The following is a 26,599-nucleotide window of genomic DNA, read 5'->3' as shown; positions in this document are numbered from 1 at the left end:
CAATCAGTTGCTTTTCTCACATGCCCCCACCTGGGGCCCTGGACTGACCTATGCATCTGTCCTGACTGGGAATGGAACCGGTGACCTTATGGTTTGCACGCCAGCACTCAATCCACTGAGGTACACCAGCCAGGGCATAAAACTATTTTTAAATTGATATTATATCACACCTTACAAATGGTCAGTTTCTTAATATTATTAACCATTCGCTATTCAAATTTTCCTGGTTTTCTTTTTTCTTCTTTTTTTTCTTTTTTTAAGGAAACTTCACAAACCACTTGTTGTTGTTGTTGTTGTTTTTTTTTTAAGATTTTATTTATTTATTTATTTTATATATTTTATTTATTTATTTTCAGAGAGGGAAGGGAGGGAGATAGAGAGAAAGAGCGAAACATCAATGTGCGGTTGCTGGGGGTCATGGCCTGCAACCCAGGCATGTACCCTGACTGGGAATCGAACCTGTGACACTTTGGTTCACAGCCCGCACTCAATCCACTGAGCTATGCCAGCCAGGCTATATTTATTTTTAGAGAGAAGGAAACGGAGGGAGAAAGGAAGAGAAACATTGATGCATGGTTGCCTCTCACATGCTCCCAACTAGGAGACCATGCCTGCAACCCAGGTGTGTGCCCTGACTGGGAATTGAACCAGTGACCCTTTGGTTTGCCTGCCGGTAGTCAATCCACTGAGCCACACCAGCAGGGCCTGGTCTTCTTACAATATTTTTATAATTGTTTGAGTCAGGATTCTAACAAGATATATTGTGATTGGTTAACATGCCTCTTGTTTATTTTAATCTATGGCTTTGCTCTCCATTTTTTATTTTTTATAAAGAGTTTATTTAGTTTTAGAGGGGAAGGGAAGGAGTGGGGGGGAGGAACATCAGTGTGTGGTTGCCTCTTGTGCACCCCCTGCTGGGGACCTAGCCTGCAACCCAGGCGTGTGTGCCTTGACTAGGAATTGAACTGTGACCCTTTGGTTCGCAGGCTTGTGCTCAATCCACTGAGCTACACCATCCTGGGCTGCCCTCCATTTTTTAAATTAAGATGTATTCAACATACCGTAAGATTTAGCCTTTTGAAGTATACAATTCAGTGATTTTTTTTGTCAGTATATTCACAGAGTTGTACAACCATCACTGCTGTCTAAGCTTAGAACATTTTCATGAACTCAAAAAGAAACCCCATATTTATTAGCAATCACTCCCTACTTCCCCTCTCTTAGCCCCTGGCAACTACAAGTCTCTGTGTATTTGCCTGTTTTGGATATTGCCTATAAATGGAATCATATAGGATGTGGTCTTTTATGTCTGGTTTCTTTCACTTAGCAAAGTTCATCCATGCTGTGGCATGTTCTTCATTAATTTTATGCCTAAAGAATGTTCCAGTGTATGAATATATCATATTTTATCAGTTGATGGACATTTGGATTTCTGCTTATTAGCTATCATGAATAATGCTGCTATGAACATTTATGTACAAATTTTATGCGGCACAGCTCCTTTCTAGGGGATAACATTGAGGCAAAAATCTTACCCTTGGTTATTTGGAAATAAGCGGCATATAAACCTTCGGTGGACTAGTACAGAGATTTACCTGCTTGTCATCAGTAGGCTGAGGTAGTAAAGTACAATATTTTCCCAGAATATGTAAGTGATTGAAACATGAACCTCCTATAATAAAAATTAACATGAAATCAGATTTCTTAAGTACATTTGGTTCTAGTTTTCTAAACAAGTACTCTTGCCACTGATAATTTTAGGCCAGTTTCTTCTTAGGGATTATGTGTATTACCTTGCCCTTATTTGAACAAATCTTTTTTCTCTCTCACACTATTAATTTAAAGTTAAAAACATGGACTCACCATGATGTTCACTTTATTTGCTTTTTTGTTGTTGTTGCTTTATTTGCTTTTAAACACATGACCATGTTTGTTTGTTTTTAAATCCTCACTTAAGGATATGTTTATTGATTTTTTTGAGACACACACACACATCATTATGAGGGAAAGATATTAATTGGTTGCCTCCTGTACCAGGAATTGAACCAGCAACGTTAGGTTAGGAATGTGCCCTGACTGGGAATTTCAAGCCCACAAGCTTTTGGTGTATAGGATGACACTCTAACCAACTGAGCCATCCAGCCAGGGTACGATGTACACTTTAAATGTCATATAATTCTACATTTTAATCATACAGAGCTGGGTTTAAAAAAACAAAATGGCCCTGGCTGGTGTGGCTTAGTGGATTGAGTGCCGGCCTGTAAACCAAAGGGTCGTCTGTTCAGTTCCCAGTCAGAGCATGTGCCTGGGTTGCAGACCAGGTATCAGGCTGGGGGTGCAAGAGAGAAACACGAATCCCTCTCTCCCTCCCTTCCCCTCTCTCTACAAATAAATTTTAAAATTTTTAAGTTAAGGACATGGAGTAGAAAATTTCTTTTGAAAGATCAGGGTCATAACCTTTTTCTTTTTGTAGAATTTTAGTCAGAGTTTATTTAAGCCAAACTGACAATGTATGTTGGGGAGCAAGATCTTAAATGCTCTCAGAGTCATAACCATTTTGTGTATTTTTTTTTCTGGGGTCCTTTACTACCCTCAATATATCTTCTTGCTTCATACCTAGGTAATAACAAAAACCTCCCCAGTGGTTGGTGGTGATAAAAGATACATTTCTTAAGTACAAAACTATGTAGTTTAGACAACTATAAATATTTGGGGAAAGTAACTGTTTTTGGACTTTTAAGCTAGCCTTTTACCATTCCTAATCAACTGATAACTCTGATGCTATATTTTTCTCTGTATGTCTGGAAATATTTTCTAGCTTTTTAATATACAAAACAAGATTCTTCCTAAGACTATTTCATATGATTTAGGACTACATTTTTAAATAACTTGATACAACATAAAATGAACTTTAAGATGGGAAATTAAGTTTCAGTGTAGCATTGATAGAATTGGAAACATAAACAAAATTGCATAATATTACTTCCTTAAATCTATTTCTTTCTAAACTTTACAGTTGTTATTTGGGAAAGAGAGCAGTTGATAGCATTACCTCTTTTTCACCTGAGAAAATCTGCCCCATGTTCATTGGAGGTAAATCAACAAAAATAAAAATTTGTGCAGTAGAGGGAAATTATTTATACAAGATAAAAGCCTATCTTATATCTAAGCTAGATATAAGCTTATCTATTTTATCACACTTTTATCACAAAAGTGTGATAAAATCACACTTTTCCAGTATAAATTGTTTTTACCTGGTTGCTTGGGGATAAGCATGATGGTAATTATTTCCCAAATATCCTGATTGACGGATAAGTACATTGTGTTCTCCTTTGATTATTATAAAGCTATATTGATATATTAAAATGATAAGAATATTTATTTGAGATAGCTAACTTGTGTTTTCTTCAAGCTCCTCACCTGTACAGACAGGTTTCTGTAAAGCTAAAAAGCCTTACCAGTAGGATGTTAACATTTCAGTGGGTGTATCCTGTTCTTGAGGCTTCTTACAAAATGTGTTAATTCTTGTGGATTCTTGGGCTCCCTCACTGAAAAGACTGTTAAGGTTGTATTTAATTTTATCACTCCACTATAATAGCATTAGAAGTCTCCTCATCTTCCCTTGGTGATTTGTCTTTTTTAATGAATGCCAGACTCTGAAAAAAGGCTGTTGATCATTGCCCAGTGTCAAAACCTGTGTGAAACATTGAGTCATTTAGTTTTCCATTTTACAGATTGTTTACATATGTGGAGGGTAAGCTAAGGTGGGATGGGAAAGTTAAAGAGCAGAAGATAAATTTAAACTCTCAAATTGGTTCCATGCCCTGGGTAAAAATGAAAGTGAAGGTCACTGTCTTACAAACATTTAATCAGAGTGACCAGACACCAGTTTTGACTGAAATCTCTGTTCTTAGAAAAAGTTAAAACTTGTCTTTATGAGCCCACCAAGGCACAGAGCAACCCAGTTCTGAGTCATAGGAGGCCCATTAGTAATGCATATAGAGATTTGAAAACAATTACTTCTTTACTAACTTTAGGTATGTTATTGAAACATAGGAATAATAGCTTCATTTTCCACCACTATAACTTTGTCTTACGAATTGTATATGATAATTAAAAGAAGCATGAAATAGAGTTTGAAAGTCATTCTCAGTTGGTTGGAGTGTCCAGTACACCAAAAAGGTCACCGGCTCGATTCCCAGTCAGGGCACATACCAAGTTGCAGGTTTGGCCTGGTCGGGATGTGTATGGGAGGCAACCGTTTGCTGTTTTCTCTCACATCGATGTCTCTGTCTCTTCCTCTCACTCTCACTCTCTCAAGTCAATAAGTATATCCTCATACAAGGATTTCTTTTTTGACTCTAAAAAAACTATATGTCATTCTATAGAAGATCTGAGAATGTTGAGAAAACAGATATGACAAAATAATTAATTTGTACTTATTTACATATATGTTCCTGGCAGGTGCTTTTAGCAGCAGCAGTCTGCACGAAAGCAGGAAAGGCTATTGTTTCTCGACAGTTTGTGGAGATGACCCGAACTCGGATTGAGGGCTTGTTAGCAGCTTTTCCAAAGCTCATGAACACTGGAAAACAACATACATTTGTTGAAACAGAGAGTGTAAGATATGTCTACCAGCCTATGGAGAAATTGTATATGGTACTGATCACTACCAAAAACAGCAACATTTTAGAAGATCTGGAGACCCTAAGGCTCTTCTCAAGAGTGGTAAGAGTCCTTTTGTAATAGTAGGTTACAGTCTTTTTTGCTTTAAATTCTGTGTGAAACTATTTTTACCCAGAATAGCTGATGCTTAGCAGTTTGTGTGTTCCGTGCTTCCTCACCCCAACACCAGCAGCTTATTGCTGCTACAGCTCTTTATTAATTTTTAAAAGGTTTTTAAAAGGTTTTTAAAATTTATTTTTAGAGGGAAGGGAGGAAGAAAGAGAGGGAGAGAAAAATTGATGTGAGAGAGAAATATCAATTAATCAGTTGATTGGTTGCCTCTCACACTCCCCTTCACAGGTGACCTGGCACACAACCCAGGCATGTGCCCTGATTGGGAATTTAATCAGTGACCTTTTGGTTTGCAGGCTGGCACTCATCTACTGAGCCACACTAGCCAGGGCATTCTTTTTTAATTTAAAAAAATGTTTGATGGGTGTCCTCTTAGGCTATGAGTTTCCTAAAAGGGAATATGGAAACTGCCCTTTCCTTTCCTAGTTCTGAAGTGGTTACTTTAATCTGCCTTTGTGGTTCCGACACTTGTCCGGCACTTTGTGGTTCCGACACTTGTTCTTGGATAATGTACTTTAGATCTAAAGACTTCAGGGGCAGCAGCCAGGCAGCCCAGGTTCAGCTAAGGCTCCCCACATGTCCGGTGCTCAAGAGGAAGGTCAGCTCCACCTAGGAGTTGGTGAAGAAAGAACCCGAGATGATCAGCAAGGTTGTCAGCTAAACTTGATCTTGCAAAAGTGGAAACAAGCCAAAAAAGGCAGCAGGAGAGGATAAATCTGCAGACAAAAAAAAAGGTGCAAATACCCCTGACTGGTGTGACTCTGGACTGAGTGCCAGCCTGGGGAATCAAAGGGTCTCTGGTTCAATTCCCATTCAGGGCACGTGCCTGGGTTGTGGGCCAGGTCCCCAGTAGGGGTCGCATGAAAGGCAACCATACATTGATGTTTCTCTCCCTCTCTTTCTCCCTTCCTTCCTGTCTCTAAAAATAAATAAAAAAATTTTTTTTAAATGCAGGTGAAAGGGGAAGGGAGAGCAAAGGGAAAACAGGCTGAAGTAGCTAAACCTAAAGATCTACCTGCAGAAAACAGAAACTGAAAATAAGGAGAGCCCAGCCTCCAATGAAGTGGCAAAGAAAAAGCCAAGCCTGATTAATATCATACACTCTGTCTTATCAGTATATGACATTATCCCTATCTCCCTTGTACAATACAGAGGAATCGTTACACTGTATCAAGTGTTTTGTAGCCCTGGCTGGTGTAGCTTGTGGATTGAGTGCAGGCTGCGAACCAAAGGATCGCTGGTTCGATTCCCAGTCAGGGTACATGCCTGGGTTGCAGGCCAGGTCCCCAGTGGGGAGCCTCGAGAGAGGCAACCATATGTTCGTGTCTCTTTCCCCCTCTCCTTCCCTTCTCTCTCTAAAAATAAATAAAATCTTTAAAAAAAATTTTTGTAAATGCAAGTTTTTTACTGGCCATAGAAGCCTTTTTTTAAAAAAAGATTTTAAATATTTATTTACTTTTAGAGGGGAAGGGAAGAAGACAAAGAAATATCAATGTGTGGTTGCCTCTCATGCACCCCCTACTGGGGACCTGGCCTGCAACCCAGGCATATGCCCTGACTGGGAATCAAACTGGTGACGCTTTGGTTCGCAGGCTGGTGCTCAATCCACTGAGCCACACCAGCCAGGGCTGCCTTTTTTTTTTTTTAAGAGGTGAAATCATTTGCTGGTTGTTTATTTTTTGAGACAACCAGAAGATAGTGGGATATTGAATATGGAAGACGGTCTTAGATGTCAGCCTAACATTCTATAGATGGAAAGTAGTTTTTATAATACCGAGTATACTAAATGACAACTTGGAGTTAGTCATGCATTTAATATATCTTGAACATTTTAAGTTCTATTCTCATTTTTTTCTAAAGATTTTATTTCTTTTACAGAGAGGGGAGGGGAGAGAGAAAGGGAGAGAAACATCAATGTGTGGTTGCTACTCATGCGCCCCTTACTGGGGGCCTGGCCTGCAACCCAGGCATGTGCCCTAGACTGGGAGCTGAGCCAGCAACCTTTTGATTCTCAGATTGACACTCAACCACTGAGCTACACCAGCCAGTGCTGCTCTCATGTTTTTGGTAGAATCTTTTCCTAAAGAAAACCACTCCTTGATCTTGGTTCTCCCTGTGAGAATTTTGTACACTCTGTAAGTCTTTGGTGTAGTACTCTAGTTTTTCTAGTAATTTTGTTAACGTGCTATGAAATACCGGAAATTTGATTATGAAGTATATATGATATTGAATTGTGAATTAGTAGGACTTTGATGTAACAGTATATCAGTATTTGAAGATACATGTACTTGCTACTCTCTTAAGAAAAATTAGCCTCAAATTTTAAGCTGGAAAGTCACTGGAATAACTATTTAGAAAGAATCATAACTACATGACTTTTTAGGTTTTTGGTATGTATGGTAAGAATTGTGTACAAATTGAAATGTCTGTATTCTAAAAAATCAATAAAACCTCAATTATAAAAGAACTTTTTGAAGCACAGAAGAAAAGGCTTATTGATATAGGCATACAACAAAGATTTTAAACCAAAGTCTTGCTTAAAATAGAGTAAAAGGAGCTAATAAAGGGATTTGGGTTTATTGAAATTTGTGTACTTTAAAGGATAAGACTTGAAAAACATAACTGCTGATGAATCTTTCTTTTCCATTGCTGTTCGTGATTAGATCCCTGAATATTGCCGAGCCTTAGAGGAGAATGAAATATCTGATCACTGTTTTGATTTGATTTTTGCTTTTGATGAAATTGTTGCCCTGGGATACCGGGAGAATGTTAATCTGGCACAGATCAGAACCTTCACAGAAATGGATTCTCATGAGGAGAAGGTGTTCAGAGCAGTCAGAGAGGTAAGTAGTTTCTTCTCTGGGACTGCTGGTTTGTATATCTTTCTTTTAGGTGCCACTTATTTGATTATCCTGTTTTTATTTGCTAGTGTAGGCTGTACTCAAAGCCACATCTATATACGTATGTCTCCTTTCATAGACTCAAGAACGTGAAGCCAAGGCTGAAATGCGGCGTAAAGCAAAGGAATTACAGCAGGCCCGAAGAGATGCAGAGAGACAGGGCAAAAAAGCACCAGGATTTGGGGGATTTGGAAGTTCTTCAGTCTCTGGAGGCAGCACAGCTGCCATGATTACAGAGACCATCATTGAAACTGATAAACCAAAAGTGGCACCTGCGCCAGCCAGGTATAATCCAGTGTGTTACCAGCAGCCCTAGAATGGCAGATGAACGCTATATGTGTCTTTTTGGAGTGATGTCTGATTTTGGGGCAAGCAGTAAATAATGGGTGACTTGGTGAAGGAAGATATAATATTGAATTTGGCTACATTATATAGGGATAAAGGAGAAATCTGAATGTGATGTTTTTCCCTTTTGAGTATAAGAGAATTTTTTTAAGCATTTTGGTTGGAGATTTGTAGGAAGGGCTATTTTTTTTAAAGATTTTATTTATTTATTTATTGTTAGGAAGATAGAGAGGCATCAATGTGCAGTTGCTGGAGGTTATGGCCTGCAACCCAGGCATGTACCCTGGCTGGGAATCAAACCTGTGGCACTTTGGATCGCAGCCCGCGCTCAATCCACTGAGCTACACCAGCCAGGGCTGAGAATTCTTTTATAAATTATACCACAACCTCAATTTCTTATGAGAGTTGCCCTGTTTTGGGAGAGGAGTGAAATTTAACTGTTCATGGAACATGGATTTTTGATCTGGTGTTCATGAAAGGATTTCAAGGAGAATTTGTGACTACATGAAATGATGTGTAAAAGTTTGTGCACAGGTGTATTTATCTGAATGGAAGATACAAAGTTTTCATCAGATCATGCCTGCTTACAAAACTATAGCTTTGATCTTTGGGTACTTGAAGCTCACATGTTAATAGTGACTCAGATACCAGTTTGGGCAGGGAATAGTCTAAACACTGGGATGCTAGGGTTTTTCCCTTGAGTTCTTCACATTCCTCATAAAGAATGGCTTCAGAGAAAGCTTCAAAGATATGAAGTTATTAATTAATGTGTGTTTAGGTTTTATTTTTAAATCATGTGTGTATTTTTTCCTATTTTGTATTCTTCCACTTAGACCTTCAGGCCCCAGCAAGGCTTTGAAACTTGGAGCCAAAGGAAAGGAAGTAGATAACTTTGTGGACAAATTGAAATCTGAAGGTGAAACTATTGTATCCTCCAATATGGGCAAGCGTATGTCTGAAGCAACCAAAGTGCATGTTCCACCCATTAACATGGAAAGGTAAGTAGTAACCTTTTCTGTAAGGACAGACCACGTAATGTTTAAAAAATTTTATTTCATTCCACTATAAATTCTTTTTGTGTATTTTAATTTTTCCAGATTTAAAAGACTTAGGGTATATTCTAGGTCATTAACGTGAGGTCTTTCTTTTTTACTTTAAAAATAATTAGGGGCTCTCAGCCATGTATTTACAGTGAAGTTTAGGACTTACCTTTTATCAACTCTGTTTAGTAAATTAAAAAAATAACCTATCTGCATGCCTAGTGTGTGCTTGTCTCTTAAAATGACCTTGAATTAGAGAGCTAATGCTGTGATGGCCCTTATACTGTATTTTAACATGTCTTTTTCTAATTACAGTTTCTGGAGAACCTATCTTTAATGTGAAATTTAATAATATCTTTAACAGCAAATTTGCATATTATCTTTTGCCTTTTAAGTAGTTGAACCCAGTGTAGAATATTTTGATTTCTTATCTCAAGACTGTGGTACTGGTTGATAACATTTTTAAGTGATAGGTATCAAGTTCACAAACATGACTCAGATTTCTTGTCTTGAAACCCAGACCTACTGTTGCTGATGGTTTTGAGGGCAAATGAAAGATGAGTCTGAGAGGATACCTCTATCAGGTGTACATAAAGTATTTTGTATGTTCTGTTCTATATGAAATGGGCAGGGTTACATAGGGATAAATCTTTTCAATCATTAAAGCTCCTATGGTTGCTTTGAGTGAAACAGAGGCTTGACACTATTTTAAAAAGATGTTAGAGACCATCACATTTTAGAAAGGACTTGAGACTCTTCTAAATGATGAAATACTTGAGCATGGAGCAAACACTTGTGAAGGTAAATAGGACTCAGTATTGTCTTAAGATATGCTTTTTTGTGGTCTTGAGTCTCTTGCTTCTGTTTCTAGGAACAGAGGTGGGAACAGAGAACAAAGTTGGATGCCAGAATATTCTTTTTAGCCTTGGCAGTTCACCCACCTAAAAATAGTTTTTAAGATTATATTTACTTATTTTTAGAGAGAGGGGAAGGGAGGGAGAAAGAAAGGGAGAGAAACATCAATTGGTTGCCTCTCGAAGCCCCCAAGTGGGAACCTGGCCTGCAACCCAGGTGTGTGTCCAGACAGGGAATCAAATGGGCAGCCCTTCACTTTGTGGAACAATGCTCAACCAACTGAGCCATGCCGGACAGGGGTAAAAATAGTTTTAGTAAAGAATATGAAAAAAAAAAGAACATGGATAGACTATACTTAATAATTGCCCATAGCAGCAGTACTTTTTATTTTACTTAATTTTTTCTATTAGGTTATGCATGTATATAGTTCAAAATTCAAAAGATTCAAATGGTATTACAGAAAGTCTTACTTCTGCCTAGCCAGGCCAGTTTCTCTTTTTGGAGGCAACTCGTGTTAACCAGTTTCTTGTTTGTTTGTTTGTTTTTCTTGGGGGTGTATCTTTCTGAGGGGGATAGTCTGTATATAAATGAATAAAAATATATGTGGTATGTTTTTCCCCTTTTTATACATAAATGGTAACATACTAGACACATTTTCTAGTTGCTTTTTTCACTTGATTATTTTGGAGACAAGAATTTCCTTAATTTGAAGCTATAGAGACATGACATCTAAATGCAGTGCCTTACCTAGACTGGATCTTGCACTTCTACCCAAAGGACATTATTTGGTCACCTGTCAAGATTGGCATAAGAATGGTTGATTAGATAACAGTATTGTACCAATATAAATTTACGAAATTAATAAAAGTACTATGGTTATATAAGAGAATATCCATATTCTTACAAAATGTACTCTGCCATATTTAGGGGGAAAGGCCACAATGTACATTATGTGCCTCTAAATGGTTCGTGAAAAAAAAATACGTACTGTTGATAGAGAGTATGCAAATGATAAAACAAATGGGATAAAATGTTAATAGTGGGTAAAAAGGCTATATATGACCTGGCTGGTTGCTCAGTTGGTTGGATCATCTTCCTGTACACCAAAAAAAGAGTTGCAGGTTTGGCCTCCAGTCAGGACACGTAAGGGAGGCCACTGATCAATGTTTCTCTCTCACATTGATGTGTGTTCTCTCTCTCTCCCTCTCTCCCTCTCTCCCTCTCCCTCTCTCCCTCTCTCCCTCTCCCTCTCTCCCTCTCTCCCTCCCCCCCCCCCCATTGTCCCCTCACGCCCTCTCCCTTGCTCCCTCTCTCTCTCTCAAATCAGCAAGAAACCCTGATCCCTGTGGGTGAATGCGTTGGGTGCAGTGCTACAAACCAAAAGGTCGCCTCTTTGATTCCCTTTTTGGCCCCATGCCTGAGTTGCAGGCCTGGCTATTGTTTGGGGGCATGTGAGAGGCCATCAGTTGTCCTAGCCAGTGCTCAGTGGATTGACTGCCAACCTATGAACTGAAGGGTCACATGTTCCATTCCCTGTCAGGGCACATGCTGGGTTGGGGGGGAGTGCGAGAGGCAGCCCACCGGTATTTCTCTCACACTTCGATGTTTCTCTCCTTCTCTTTCTCCCTCTCCTCCCTCTCTAAATAAAAATATTTTATAGAAAATCCATAAGTATGTCCTTGGTTGAGGATTTAAAAAAAAAAAACCTCTACGTGTATTATAGGTATAATTTTAATTTTTAATACTTGAAGTTATTTTTAAATAAAAGCTTTTAAAATTGTCGTTCACTTTTTTCCACAACTGCCTAATATTCATTTTTGTGGATATGATACCTTTATCTATTTAATCATTTCTCTATTGATGAGCATTTAAATTGTTTCCAAACTTTTGCTATTATAAACAGTGTTTTAGTGGATAACTTACTACATTGTTTACACGAGTCAGAATTTATCTGTAGGATGAGATTTGCTGAATTGAAGGGTATAATGCTTTAAATTTTGATACAGAGTGGGATAAAAGTAAGCTCACAGTTTGTATGGAAAATAATACAGTAATTAATAAATAAATAATAAACCAAGAATAAACTTTCACACTCACAGAACCGTAAACATACTTTTGCCAACCCTGTATAGCAGCAGCATCTTAAAATTAATTGTAGATGGGTAATCACCTCCACTTCTCACCCGGAGAAGTGGAGTTCTGGTTTCTGTCTTTTTAAACAAATGCATTATTTTTTTCTTTACAGTGTGCATATGAAGGTTGAGGAGAAAATTACACTGACCTGTGGCCGAGACGGTGGGCTACAGAATATGGAGTTGCATGGTATGATCATGCTGAGGATCTCGGATGATAAATTTGGTCGCATTCGTCTTCACGTGGAAAATGAAGATAAGAAAGGGGTACAGCTGCAGGTGTGTAAAGACTTTTGTTTGTGCTCTCTCCCTTCTGGGAACACACCCGCATATTTCTTCCCCCTCGGGTATGCATCTCCTAAGCTCTAAGGATTTCCACAAGACTTGTGACCAGGGGAGCAGTGGGCAGGGGCAGCTCATCCTGGCTTACCCCCTGATCCTGTCCCAAAGGCCTCCTTTTTCTCAGACTTTCCTTTTTTTATATATTTTATTTACTTATTTTAGAGAGGGGGGAAGAGAGGGAGAGAAACATTGATGTGTGAGAGAAACATCGATCAGTTGCCTCTCAACACACTCCCAAATGGGGACCTGGCCTGAATCAGGCATGTGCCCTGACTAGGAATAGAACCCATGACCTTTTGATTCTCGGCCAGTGCTCAATCCACTGAACCACACACCAGCCAGGCTTCTCTGATTTTTCAGTGAGCCAAAGCAGTTCCACCTAGGCTCTCTTCTGTTGCTTCTTCTACCCTGAGCTCTTCTTTCACTGTCCCCAGCTTTAATAAATGTATTCTTACAATGAAAGAGGGAGGGAGGAAAAGACTTTTTGTTTGTCTACCTAATACAGTCTTCGCAACTGGAGTTCCTCATATAAACCACAGAACACAGAAAATTGTTAAGGTTGTATAACTTGTGCCATTCTAGATGCATAGAAAAGAAGTCAATTTATTGCATATAGTGGATATCTTGAGGCATTAAATCTTTCCTCAAGCCATGTGAGAGGGATCAGCAGCAGCTGTGTAAAATAGCCTTTAAAAATATTTTTATTTATTTATCTTCAGAGAAAGAGAGGGAGAGAAACATCAGTGTGTGGTTGCCTCTCATGCGCCCCCCACTGGGGACCTGGCCTGCAACCCAGGCATGTGCCCTGACTGAGAACCGAACTGGTGACCCTTTGGTTCACAGGCCGGTGCTCAGTCCACTGAGCCACACCAGCCAGGGCTAAAATACGGGAATTGAATGAAAAGTCATTTTAAAATCTAATAAATGATTTTATACTTATAAAAGGTGCAGAGAGAACCTGCCTGTTATGTAAAGATTAAAAAGAATTCATTTAGGAATCACTGCTGGACATAGTTTTTTAAAAAACAAAAATTTTAGGCTTTAATAAGGAAGTATTTTTTCGTTTTTATTTTTAAAAGATTTTATTTATTTATTTTCAGATAGAGGGGAAAGGAGGGAGAGAGGAAAGGAGCGAAAACATTAATGTGATAGAAAAACATCTATCGGTTGGCTCTCACACACCCCCAGCCAGAGACCTGGCCTGCAATCCCAAATGTGCCCTAACTGGGTATTGAACTGGTGACTTCTTGGTTTCTGGTATGACACCCATCCCATTAAGCCACATTAGCCAGGGCAGAAAGTATTTTATATTTTATTAAAACAGGTTATGGCCCTGACTGGTATGGCTCAGCTGGTAGGGCATCATCCTGTGGAACTGAAAGGTCCCTGGTTCAGTTCCTAGTCACCTGCCTGAGTTGCAGCTGGGGTTTCCTGGGGTGTGTGTGGAAGGCAACCAAGCAATGTTTGTCACCCTCTCTTTTTCCCTCCTCCCCTCTCTCTAAAATCAAAAATAAAATAAAATACTTTAAAAAAAACAGGTTACAAAACCAAATTCACTCTTTCTGCCACTGTATAAACTACCAGTGCTTGTTTTGTTATCTGAAGGGCAGTATCTAATGGTATATTTGGAAAGTGCATAAAATCCTTACAAAATATAAGTGTGTTTCACCTGCCTGAATATGTATGAGATGTTCTTTATTTATTACAGTTGTTCCTGTCACATTTTATTCAAACGATTGATTTCATATCTCTTATCACAGGAACGAAGCCTTTTCAGGGAAAAATGTGCTTTTGTCCATTTTGTTTTCTTCCCATAATCAGCACAAATTGTCTTTTAGAAGTAGTGCTAGCCCTGGCTGGCGTAGCTCAGTGGATTGAGCGTGGGCTGGGAACCAAAGTGTCCCAGGTTCAATTCCCAGCCGGGGTATATGCCTGGGTTGCAGGCCATAACCTCCAGCAACCGCACATTGATGTTCCTCTCTCTCTCTATCTCCCTCCCTTCCCTCTCTAAAAATAAATAAGTAAATAAATAAGAAGTAGTGCTTCTATTATTTGACACCAGCTTTGCTGGCTGATAAAGTATATGATGTCTGTCCAGAAGGTATCCAGCCATGTAATATGAAAAACTGAGACATTTATTGAAGAAGATACAAGAAACATTGTGCATAGGGAAATGACACCTCAGTCCCCTTCAAAGTAGGTGCCTTGGGACCTCACACAGTTCTCCCAATGGCCATCAGCTTGCCCCGTTGTATTTTTCTGAATTTAATTGATGGTCTGAAATTTCTTCCCTTTCAAAGGTGATTTCAGTTTTGGGAAAAGCCAGAGGTTGCAGGGCGCCAAATCAGTGTTGTAGGGGGCTGAGTCACCTGGGTGATTTGATGTGCCCAAAAAAACCCGACAACAAAAAACTCTGCACAAGACATGATACCACAAGAGCATGTGCTTGTGGTGATATAGCTGCCACCAGTTGACCATAGCTGTGGCCTCTGAATCATCTAAATAGCTTTCACGGAGGAATGTTCAGACTTAATGCAAAATTTGATGCAGATTTGTTGCTGTACTCGCTCAATCATTTTGAATGCAATGGCCACACAATACTCATGCTCACTCAAAGGCGTCTATCATCCCCACTGACTAGTACAGTGAAGTTGTTATTGTTCACATGTGCACATTCTAAATCACTCTCCATGGCTGCCAGATGACATTGATGTCATGCAGCCTATTCTCATTATATTAACAATGGCTGGAATTTTTCCAGGCAGGCTTGTATTTGGGTTGTTATCCAAATGCTACTAGTTCTTTTTCTTCTTTTCTCCTAACATAACTTCCTTTTAAAAGATTAGGGCTTTAAACAACAATAGGGGGGGTGGAGGAGATGATAAATAGGAAAACTTGTATTCATAGTTGAGATGAAATATTAGTTCACCTTTTCATAGAATAAGTATATAGTAATAAAACATTTTAACCCACTTAAAAAAATAAAATAAAAAATTAGGGCCCTGACTTGGTAGCTCAGTTGGTTAGAGAGTCGTCTGGAAACTCCAAGGTCATGGATTCAATCCCTGGTCAGAGCACACATAATAATCAACCAGCCCTGGCTGGTGTGGCTCAGTGGATTGAGTGCTGGCCTGTGAACCAAAGGGTCTCCAGTTTGATTCCCAGTCAGGTCATTTGCCTGGGTTGTGGGCCAGTTTGGGATCCTAGTAGGAGGCGCATGAGAGGCAAGCATGCGTTGATGTTTCTTTCCCTCTTTCTCCCTCCTTTCCCCTCTGTCTAAAATAAATAAATCTTTAAAAAATCAACCAATGGATGCATAAATGGGTGAAACAACAAATCACTGTGTCTGTCTGTCTGTCTGTCTCTCTCTAGAAATCAAATTTTTTTTAAGATTTTATTTATTTATTGTTAGAGAGGGAAGGGAGGGAGATGGAGAGAGAGAGAAACATCAATGTGTGGTTGCTGGGGGTCATGGCCTGCAACCCAGGCATGTACCCTGACTGGGAATCGAACCTGCGACACTTTGGGTCGTAGCCTGTGCTCAATCCATTGAGCTATGCCAGCCAGGTAGAAATCAATTTTTAAAAAAAGAGATTAGTTCATCTTACTTGGCCAGAGTTTGAACAACTTTAGGGCTGCCATCTGGCCTAGATAGCTGATCAATGTGTGACCCTAGTCTTTTAGTTGGCAAGCTTGACTTCACCACGAGGCTATTCCCTGTGAAGTATTTTTGGAAAAGACTTGGTTAAAGGTCTTTTTACTTTCTTAATTACAAAATTAACTTGCTCAATTACAAATAAAATGACTTAGAGTTGCAATCACTTTTTTTACTTATTTTTTAAATAGTTTAAATTTTAAAAGTCTTCTAAAGAAGTGAAATCTTTCCTCAAAATAAAGAATTGGATTTTTTTAGGTACCCTATTTGAGGTGTTTTGATTATGGGCCATGGAAGACCAGAGGGAATTTATTCCTGTCTTACACTAAGCCTCAGAAGCTTTCTTTCTGTTTTGTTTTGTTTTGTTTTTTCCAGACCCATCCAAATGTAGATAAAAAACTTTTTACTGCAGAATCTCTCATTGGCTTGAAGAATCCAGAGAAGTCATTTCCAGTCAACAGTGACGTAGGGGTGCTAAAGTGGAGACTACAAACTACAGAGGAATCTTTTATTCCACTGACAAGTAAGTGCTTCTAGCCAGTCCCACTAAGATAGTCTGCTGAGAACTAGAAATAGCCCTGGCTTATACACTCTTGTCTTCATTGCCGTAACAGAATTCTTTTTGAGAAAATGACCTGCTGCATTTTGTGTATTTTAATCATGAGTTTTATTTTTTAGTAGTTTTAATGTTGAAGTTGTTATTTATAATAGTTTACATTAGGATGTTTAAGGTGCACAGCTGTCAGCTTTGATTTGCCATTATACTTTACTCTTTTTCTAATGTTCTAGTATGCCTGCTTTGCTTTCTCCTCAGTTAACTGCTGGCCCTCAGAAAGTGGAAATGGCTGTGATGTCAACATAGAATACGAGCTACAAGAAGATAATTTAGAACTAAATGATGTGGTTATTACCATCCCACTCCCGTAAGTGGTGTTCCCCGTGTAATCATTTTTTTATATTGGGTTTAGGGACCTAGTCTTTTGGAACTTGTTTTGGAGGCAGCAGTTAACTGGCTATTCATTCTAAGATACTTCTTAAAAAGACCAGTTGTGAAAGAAGCCAGGTACAAAAAGGTATATGCTATGTGATTTCACTTATATGACATTCAAAAACGGTAATACTCTTAATACTCTTGCATAGAAATCAGGAGGCTTTTGTTTTGTTTTAGAAGAAGGCATTTGACTGCAAAGTACAAAGGGGCACGAGGGAACTTTTGGAGATAGTGGAAATGTTCTATGACTTGATTGTGATTGTGCGTACAAGATTACATATATTTGTCAAAATGTATTGAGCTGTACTTCAAAAGGAATGTGAAGTTAACTGACTTAAAAAGCAGACAGGTTCTAGAGCAATTTTCAGATGTTGGTCCTCAGTTTGTTCATGTAGTAATGAAGATTTCCAGGAGGAGGAGCCAGTGCTCACTTTCTGTTTTGAACTCTTGAAGAAATTGAGTCTGTTGGAATGAATTTTTTCATTTTGCTCTCTAAACTTTCACCTAAAGATGAGAATGTTTTCAATGGAATTACTGATTCTTTCCGACAAAGGATATCTATCTACATTAGTTTCAATAAACTTTCTAACAGCTTTATTGAGGTGTGATTAACATGCAGTACACTACATATTTGAATTTTATAATTTTTTCCCTGACTGGTGTTGCTCAGTTGGTTGGGCGATGTGTCCTGCAAAGCGAAAGGTCACGGGTTTGATTATGGTCAGGACACATGCCTGGGTTGTAGGTTTGGTCCTCAGTGGGGGCACCTATGAGAGACAACTGATTGGTGTTTCTCTCACACATCGATGTTTCTCTCCCTTTCTTTCTCCCTCTCTCCCCTTCTCTCTAAAAATAAATAAAATCTTTTAAATTGTACATTTTGTTGAGTTTTGACATGTATATATCTGTGAAACCATCACCACAATTAAGCTAACAAAAGTGTCTGTTGCCCACAAAAGTTATTATTGAGTGTTTAGATTTTATTTATTTATTTTTAGAGAGAGGAGAAGGAAGGGAGAGAAACACTGATGTGTGAGAGATACATCTACTGGTTGCTTCCCACACACCCCTAACCAGGGACCTGGCCCACTACCTAGACATGTGCCCTGACTGGGAATCCAACTGGCAACCCTTTGGTTCACAGGCTGGTGCTGAAGCCACTGAGCCACACCAGCCAGGGCCTTGTGTGTTTAAGTGGTCTGCTTTCTCAGTTCATCTGGAAATACTGTCTACCTTAAGTTTATCTCCTCGCTGTCATTTCCAGTGAGTGTACACTATTATTACTTTACCAAGAAATCCCATCTCCTCTCCTTTACCTCTTAGCCTCCCATTCCCCGTGAACATCCAGTAAGTGTATTTTTGGTGTACCTTTACTGTTAATATTGCTTCGTTATTGTTGCAGAGAAAATGGAACTAATTTAATTTTTAAGTGTGTTTTCTTTTTGATAATTTAGGCCTTTATATGACAAGGTCTGGTTTTAGTCATTCTTATTTCCATTTTTAAAAATAGGCTTTATTACCAGTATCCCCTTTAACTGGGAACCGTCTTATTCTTCACAGCTGGTTCTTGCCTTGAACCATTGTAGGTCTTGGGCATAGGTAGCAGGTGTGGGTTTGTTGGGACTTACTTTACTAGGCCTCTAGTAAAGGCCTAGTAAAGGCCTCTCTATCTACCCTATAATTGTGGCAATGGTAGTTTCCTATGTCTTAGTTCAGTTTTTCAATAGTTTCTAGACTATTGAACATTTAGATATCTTTTACCCTACTATCTAAAACTGATCACATCAGAATCAGATTTGGAACAGGGCAAAAGGAACATATATGCAGCTGGGACCATAAAATTGATAGGGAAGAGTTAATTGTGTTGTATCATCCTTAAAGTTTTCTTTGACTCCATTGTTTACCCTGCCCCATTTATAAGTATTGCATGTCACTGGTGAGTTAAAAGATGGTAAGTTTAGAATGAATAGGAGTTGGTCACACTGCCTGGCAGCCATGTGTGGGGATGCAAAGTACATTCTAACTAGTTCTTTTGCATATTACAGACAACTGTATGTCTTTTTTTCCCATCATGTTTGCATTTTGTCAGTGGGTAATTGTGCTTTCACTTAACCCAAGTTCACTTATGGGTTGTAAATCAAATAAATCCACTGGCTTCAGCTACAGTAAATGCTGAAACATTCTAAAATCTTTGAAAGCATTCTCTCAAAGGCCTAAATTCATTCCATTCTAAGTAACTATATAATGGTGTTTAAAGTTTCCCCCTGGTATTAATTTGCTTTACCTACTGTCACCTATAAAGAGAGCTACATTATATTAAAATTCCTTCTTGATATAGCAGCAAACTATTAGTGCAGATTTTTAGAAATATATTCCACCACACATTTGTCAGTCTCAGTCCCCAGCTAGCTCCATATGTTAGAACAACCCACAGACATATTTGCCAATTACTTACAGTTGTATATATCTGTACCTACAAAGGGAATGAGTGAGACCCTTAGCCAAGGTGCTGGGACTGTGATCCTTGAAGTTATTAGGGAGCCTAATTTTTTTTGGACTATATAAAAGTGGGCAGAATTTGAGGAGCATAATCAGATTTAAGGCCGGTTTTCCTTGGCAGAGTTCTTTCAGCTCTGGACAACTAACTTGACATGGATGTTTCTTGTAACAGATCTGGTGTCGGTGCACCAGTGATTGGTGAGATTGATGGTGAATATCGACATGACAGTCGACGAAATACGTTGGAGTGGTGCCTGCCAGTGATTGATGCCAAAAATAAGAGTGGCAGCCTCGAGTTCAGCATTGCCGGGCAGCCCAATGATTTCTTTCCTGTTCAAGTTTCCTTCATCTCCAAAAAAAATTACTGTAACATACAGGTACACCATTTTAATATAGAGCCTAAATGGGGAAAGTGGTAGGACAGGTAGGTAGCATGGCTTCATGGTCAGAGCAAAAAACCAGAAAAGCTGGTGTCCCCTGCCCATTCCATTGCTGGCTCATTGTTTGATCTTGGTCATATTTTTCACCTGCTTTACCTCAGTTTTCCTCTCTAGATCAGACAAAGTAAAGACATTGAATATAAATACATATGCTTATGTATTGTGCAAGATGTATGTATATCTCTTAATTAGTTGCCTATTTTTTGATAATCTCATATTTTGAAATCCATTTGCCAAAACACCCAACACATAGTTTTGTAATGCCTTTTATAATGTCACTTGGTTTAACTCAAGGAATGAAAAAAAATGTTTTATTTAGAAGGTAAAATTACTGCCCCCCAAAAGTGATTTTAATACAAATGGATACATTCTTTTATATTGTTTATGTCACAGATATAAATACAGATAATCAACCCTGGCTGACGTGGCTCAGTGGGTTGGGTGTTAGCCTGAGAACCTAAAGATCGCTAGTTTGATTCTAGGGCACATGCCTGGGTTGTAGGCCAGGTCCCTACTTGGGGGCATGTGAGAGTCAGGCAGCCAATTGATGATGTTCCTGTGTGACACTGGTGTTTCTCTCCCTTCCTCCCTCCCTTCCCCTCTCTCTAAAAAATAAATTTTAAAAATCTGTTTTAAAAAAAGAAGATATAAGCACAGATAATCATGAGTTAATTCTGTTGCAAATCTTGTCCTTTAGGTAGGCAAAACAATAGAAATTTGTGAACTCTTCCTTGTTTTTAACTCCTTGTTCTTCACTTTTTAATTTGCTTTACAAGGACCTAGTATATATAGTCTTGTTCCCCTTTGACTCATTGATTTGCTTATTATTCTAGCACTATCTTATCTTCCTAGATGAACTTTGCCCTTCTGTAAGAGCTTAGGAGGTTATAATTAACTCTGTTGGATGCTTCCAAAGAGTAATTCTCTTTCTTACCTCTGGGTTATTGTCTTAACCCCATCAGTATTGGAGCACATATTGTTGAACCTAAGACATAAGATAGAAATGGGTATGTTTTCCTGTTTGGGACCATTTAAAGAATAGGTAGTATAATTGCTATCTCAAAACCTCATTAGAGCCCTGGCTGGTGTGGCTCAGTGGGTTCAGTGTTGACCTGCGAACCAAAGGGTCGTTGGGTCGATTTCCAGTCAGGGCACATGGGCGAGTTGTGGGCTGGGTCCCCAGTGGATCTTTAAAAAAAGAAAGAAAGAAAGAAAGAAAAGCTCATTAGAAAATGTGAATCGGGAGACTTCAGGCCAAGATGGAGGCATAGGTAGACAGACTGTGTCTCCTCGCACAACAAAAAGAAGGACATCAACAAATTTAAAAACAAAAAACAAGCAGAACTGATAGAAAATCAAACTGTAGGGAAGTCTGACAACCAAGGAGTTAAAGAAGACACATTCATCCAGACCAGTAGGAGGAGTGGAGACAGGCAGCCTGGCAGAGAGGACTTGCAGTCAGGCTGTGAGGCAGCATCTGGAGGACCAGGGTGGCATCTGGAGGACCAAGGCAGCATCTGGAGAACCAGGGTGGGCAAGGTGGCGGCTGGTGGACCCGGCAGTCCCACATTCGCGTGCAGATAAACCGGGAGGAACAACTGGGGGGAGCAAGACACACCTCGCAATCCAGAGTTCCAACACAGGGAAATAAAGCCTCAAGGCCTCTCATTGAAAACACCTGTGGGGCTTGAGGCAGCAGTGGGAGAAACTCCCAGCCTCACAGGGTAGTCTGTTGGAGATACACAGGGTCCTAGAACATACGCAAACCCACCCACCAGGGAATCAGCATCAGAAGGGCCCAATTTTATTTTGGTTAGCAGGGGAAGTGCCTGAAAACCAGCAGAGAGTGGAGCAAGCGGCACTGTTCCCTCTTGGATCCTTCCCCCACATACAGCATCACAATGCAGCGAAGTGGGTTGCCCTGCCCTGGTGAACACCTAAGGCTCCACCCCTTACTATATAACAGACGTCCTGAGACAGAAAAATAATGGCCCAAATGAAAGAACATATCAAAGCTCCAGAAAAAATACAGCTAAGCAACAAAGAGATAGCCAACCTATCAGATACACAGTTCAAAACACTGGTGATCAAGATGCTCACAGAATTGGTTGAATGTGGTCACAAATTAGAGGAAAAAATGAAGGCTATGCTAAGGGAAATGGTGACAGGAAGGGAACTGGGACTCAAATCAATGGTGTGGAGCAGAAGGGAGAAATAAACATTCAACCGGAACAGAATGAAGGAACAAGAATTCAAAAAAAATGAGGTGCTTAGGAACCACCAGGACAACTTCAAATGTTCCAACATACAAATCAGAGGGGTGCCAGAAGAAGAGGAAGAGCAAGAAATTGAAAACTTACTTGAAAAATTAATGAAGGAAAACTTCCCCAATCTGGCAAAGGAAATAGACTTCCAGGAAGTCCAGGAAGCTCCGAGAGTCCCAAAACAGCTGGACCCAAGGAGGAACACACCAAGGCACATCATAATTACATTACCCAAGATTAAAGGAAAGGAGAGAATCTTAGAAGCAGCAAGAGAAAAGGAGACAGTTACCTACAAAGGAGTGCCCATAAAACTGTCAGCTGATTTCTCAAAAGAAACTTTACAAGCAAGAACAGGCTGGCAAGAAGTATTCAAAGTCCTGAAAGGCAAGGACCTACATCCAAGATTACTCTATCCAACAAAGCTTTCATTTAGAATGGAAGGGCAGATAAAGTGTTTCTCAGATAAGGTCAAGTTAAAGGAGTCCATCATCACCAGGCCCTTACGTGAAATGTTAAAGGGACTTATCTAAGAAAAAGAAGAGAAAAAAATATGAACAGTAAAATGACAACAAATTCACAGTTATTAACTGAACCTAAAACAAAAACAAACTAGAACAGTAACAGAATCACAGAAATGGAGATCACATGGAGGGTTATCAGTGGGAGAGTGAGGGGGGAGAAGGTACAGAGAATAAATAGCATAAATGGTAGGTAGAAAATAGACAGGGGGAGGTTAAGAATAGTATAGGAAATGCAAAAGCAAAAGAACTTACATGTATGACCCATGGAGATGAACTAAAGGGGGGGAATGTAGGTGGGAGGGGATGTGCAGGGTGGAGGGGAATAAAGAGGGGGAATGGGGCAACTGTAATAGCATAATCAATAAAATATTAAAAGAAAAATTAACCCTGGCTGGTGTAGCTCAGTGGATTGAGCGTGGGCTGCAAACCAAATTATCGCAGGTTTGATTCCCAGTCAGGGCACATGCCTGGGTTGCAGGCCACGGCCCCCAGCAACCGCACATTGATGTTTCTCTCTTTCTGCCTCCCTTCCCTCTCTAAAAAGAAATAAATAAAATCTTTAAAATATATATTAAAAGAAAAATTTTTAAAAACGTGAATCAATGGTTCAAGTATTGTGTTGGTGCCATTATAGGCCTTATTGTTCCAGGAAATTCATTAAACTATACATTTTTTATTATTGAAAAGAAAAGACAAGATAGCTTTAGAAGGACCCAGCTAGATCTAAAAAATGAGTATGATAGAAAAGCTTAGTAAGACTTTGAAAACAAATCAGACAAATAATTTTCAAGTGTTGGAATACTGCATTTTGGGTCCAAATGTTAATTGATCATCCTGGTAGAATGTCTATGAACTTCATAGGTTTTATATGGTAAGGCGTGAGCAGGGGCCACTCATTCTGGATCTTGTGCCTAATACCACTCTATGTCTCATCCCAACAGTTGTTTTTTCTATCTAGAAAGCTGGCTGATTATGTTGATGGGAGAGAGTGATACTATTAGCTGCATTTGTTGTGAATTGAACTTCTTTTTTAAAAGATTTTATTTATCTATTTTTTGAGAGATGGCAAGGGTGGGAGAGAGGGAGAGAAACATCCATGTGAGAGGGAAATATAAATCGGTTGCTTCTCATATGTACCCCAAACAGGGGAATCTGAACTGGTGACCTTTTGCTGTGTGGAATGACAACCCAACCAACTGAGTCACATTGGTCAGGGCATGAATTGAACTGTTTCAGCATTTCTGACTGACTTTTAATACTGCTTTTAGGAAATCTGATCTGCTATATACTGAGATTTTAGTCAGCACCTTGGAGGCTCACTCTCCTTTTGCTTTACCTTACTCTTTGTTTGTTTTTCTAGGTAACCAAAGTGACCCAGGTCGATGGGAATAGCCCAGTAAGGTTTTCCACAGAGACCACTTTCCTAGTGGATAAGTATGAAATCCTGTAATATGAAGAGGAGGAAACTGAAAAGGAAAACTTTCAAATTAATAAAGAAGAAGCCAACAGTGGCTGAAGAGTCCCCCGCCCCCCCCCAAATCTACAAGCCATTGGAGACCCCTTTTTTTTCCCTAGTGTAATGCACGATGCTCAGCGCGCAAGGACCCTCAACTCACTCTCAGTGTTTCAAGTCACAGGGACATTCTTTGGCAAAGAAATGACACAAACATAAAGGGAAAGGCTGCTGATTTCTTTGGCATATTGTACAGGCTGGCAGGAAAGCGAGTTCTCTAGAGAATGCCCCCAGTTAAACACCTTCTTGGCCTTTGCCTAAGTTGCTCCTCTATTTTAATCCCTAAATATAGTTATATTTCATACTTTGTTTTTTAAAAGTTTTCTCTGCAGAAAATTTGAATGTTTCATACTCCTTTTCTTTACCTTCAGTTTTTTTCTGTCTCTACATTCAAGCACTGGGTTATCTGTATATAGGTGTTGTATTTATGTAGTACTCCTAGAACAAATTGATCTAATCCAAGTTGATTTTTAGATTTTACAAGTGAATTGCTTAAGGTGTTTGGAGTCTAGAAGTTAAAAAATAAGGATGTCTCGTGACCTTTTCTTATATCCATTCATTCCTCCACTCTTGTGCCAGGTGGTTTTATTTTTAGGCTGGTTTAGAACAGTATAGTGAATATTAGCTGAGTAACAGCTTTCAAATGACACAGCCCCCACTTCAGTATTTAGGAGAATGATCATGTCCAGTTACGGATTTCACATCCACAAGTAATTGTGTCTACTGATGGTGCTACCTAGGCTTCAATTGCTCCACATTTTGAATACTTCAGCTAAAATATAATAGTTCATGGTCTTTGTAATCCATTCACATTCCTCAGATTCACCACCTCTCTCTCTCTGGCTGTTGTCTGTGTCATCAGTTCTTTTCTAGCAAGAGATGAGGTTATGATTTTGGAGGCTGTGGGTTCAGTGAATCCTTGTGCCAATCCCGTTGGCCCTAAACTATCAAGGAGACTTTATTTCCAACACCAGGTTTTTAGGATTTCAAGAGGCAGCTGGTTATATTGGTATGTATTAGATTGCTGGTGTATACTCCCATTTCCTTCTAGTCTGCCCACCTTTTTTTTCACCAGCTCATCTTTCCATGTTTCTGAAATCCTTCCCTTTTCCTCTTCCAAGACTTTTCTATTGAGTGTCATCATGTAGTAGTTATTTTTTAGCCCCATCCCATCCATTACTTTTTTAATTGAAAAAACTACATTAGCCATCCCATCGCTGGTTTTTAACCCAGTATTGCACTCAAAGGTTGGTGGAGTTATCAGGCTGCAACCACAGGCAGGGGAAGAGGCAGGTGACAATAAATGACTTCTGCACTGTCAGCTGCTTGGAGAGGACCACTCCCACTCTGAACGGCATTGGTCTTCCCTGTGAAAAGTATACTTTACTTGAAGCAAAGTGGTCACATAAATGGTCATGGATGGAATTGTTTGCCAAAGAAATTTCTGGCCTTTCCCTTTCCCTTAATTGCATCAGGGAAGAATCGTTGTCTCTAGCTTGGTTTTCAAGTGAGGGTTTTTTTGTGTGTGTGTGCGTGTGTGAAGAGTGTGTGTGTTTTAGGAAGGGGACTGGAACAAGAAATCTGTCGTAGTTAAATAGGCAAGAATCTTATTAATCCAGTTTTGTTTGCGAGTTGCTTGTCCATATCATTTTTTTTTTAAGTTTAGTTTTACAAAAACTTCTTTTTCTGAAATTACTTTTGGGGTAATATTTAAAATGAGAGATGTTTTATAACCCTGTAAAATACATAGGGGATATAACATTCCAGTGTATACAAAGAAGGCAAATTCTTTAATCAAATAAAGAATATTATAAAACGAATGTTTAGTGGACTGTTGTCTCATACTTCGGTGTCTGCTTGCTGATTCAGGATAATGGGATCTAAGATGAAAAATTAATGATTTTTTAAGAGAAAATAATTATCTTATTCATTGCCTTTTCCCATTACAGGTATTGTAGTCTCCTTGTGTATTCTGCATTTGAGCATACACATACACATGTGCTTTGACAGTAGCTTTTGAATTTAATGCTACTTATATGGACTTTTGGTCTTAATTTCGTCAGGGGCAGTTGTAGAGTCAGAAAACTAGGGCTTTGTCTTTAAAGAATAATAAAGGTTTGTAATATGTTGAAGCATCCTCTTCCCCGTAAGACATACAGTGGTAAGAAGTAGGTTATCCAGGGATGCATGATGAATGTCTTGGGAGTTCTTAATTCCCTCAGAAGGCTTTATTACTTGATTTAAATAAATAAAAACTATTAAACATCAAGTTGGGAGGCAGATTATTCTCTCATGAACAGTAAAT

The 26,599-nt window shown here is 39.2% G+C and overlaps 1 protein-coding gene across 1 annotated transcript in view; it reads left to right on the top strand.

Moving 5' to 3' along the window:
- ARCN1 (archain 1) overlaps window positions 1-26,114 on the top strand; it is a 37,186-nt gene extending 11,072 nt beyond the window's left edge. Inside the window, exons 2-10 of the mRNA XM_028514783.2 lie at window positions 4,465-4,728; window positions 7,461-7,640; window positions 7,777-7,982; window positions 8,876-9,040; window positions 12,183-12,348; window positions 16,442-16,589; window positions 16,881-16,989; window positions 19,729-19,933; window positions 24,142-26,114. Coding sequence (XP_028370584.1) covers window positions 4,465-4,728; window positions 7,461-7,640; window positions 7,777-7,982; window positions 8,876-9,040; window positions 12,183-12,348; window positions 16,442-16,589; window positions 16,881-16,989; window positions 19,729-19,933; window positions 24,142-24,231 — 1,533 coding nt within the window. The 3' untranslated portion in view covers window positions 24,232-26,114. The remainder of the gene's footprint in view (window positions 1-4,464; window positions 4,729-7,460; window positions 7,641-7,776; window positions 7,983-8,875; window positions 9,041-12,182; window positions 12,349-16,441; window positions 16,590-16,880; window positions 16,990-19,728; window positions 19,934-24,141) is intronic.
- The last annotated feature ends 485 nt before the right edge of the window (window positions 26,115-26,599 follow it).

The sequence above is a fragment of the Phyllostomus discolor genome, chromosome 6 (genome assembly GCF_004126475.2).
Source record: "Phyllostomus discolor isolate MPI-MPIP mPhyDis1 chromosome 6, mPhyDis1.pri.v3, whole genome shotgun sequence".
NCBI classification, from domain to species: Eukaryota; Metazoa; Chordata; class Mammalia; order Chiroptera; family Phyllostomidae; genus Phyllostomus; species Phyllostomus discolor.
The sequence above is the reverse complement of the archived record's forward strand: the minus strand, read 5'-3'. Positions and strand labels throughout refer to the sequence as shown.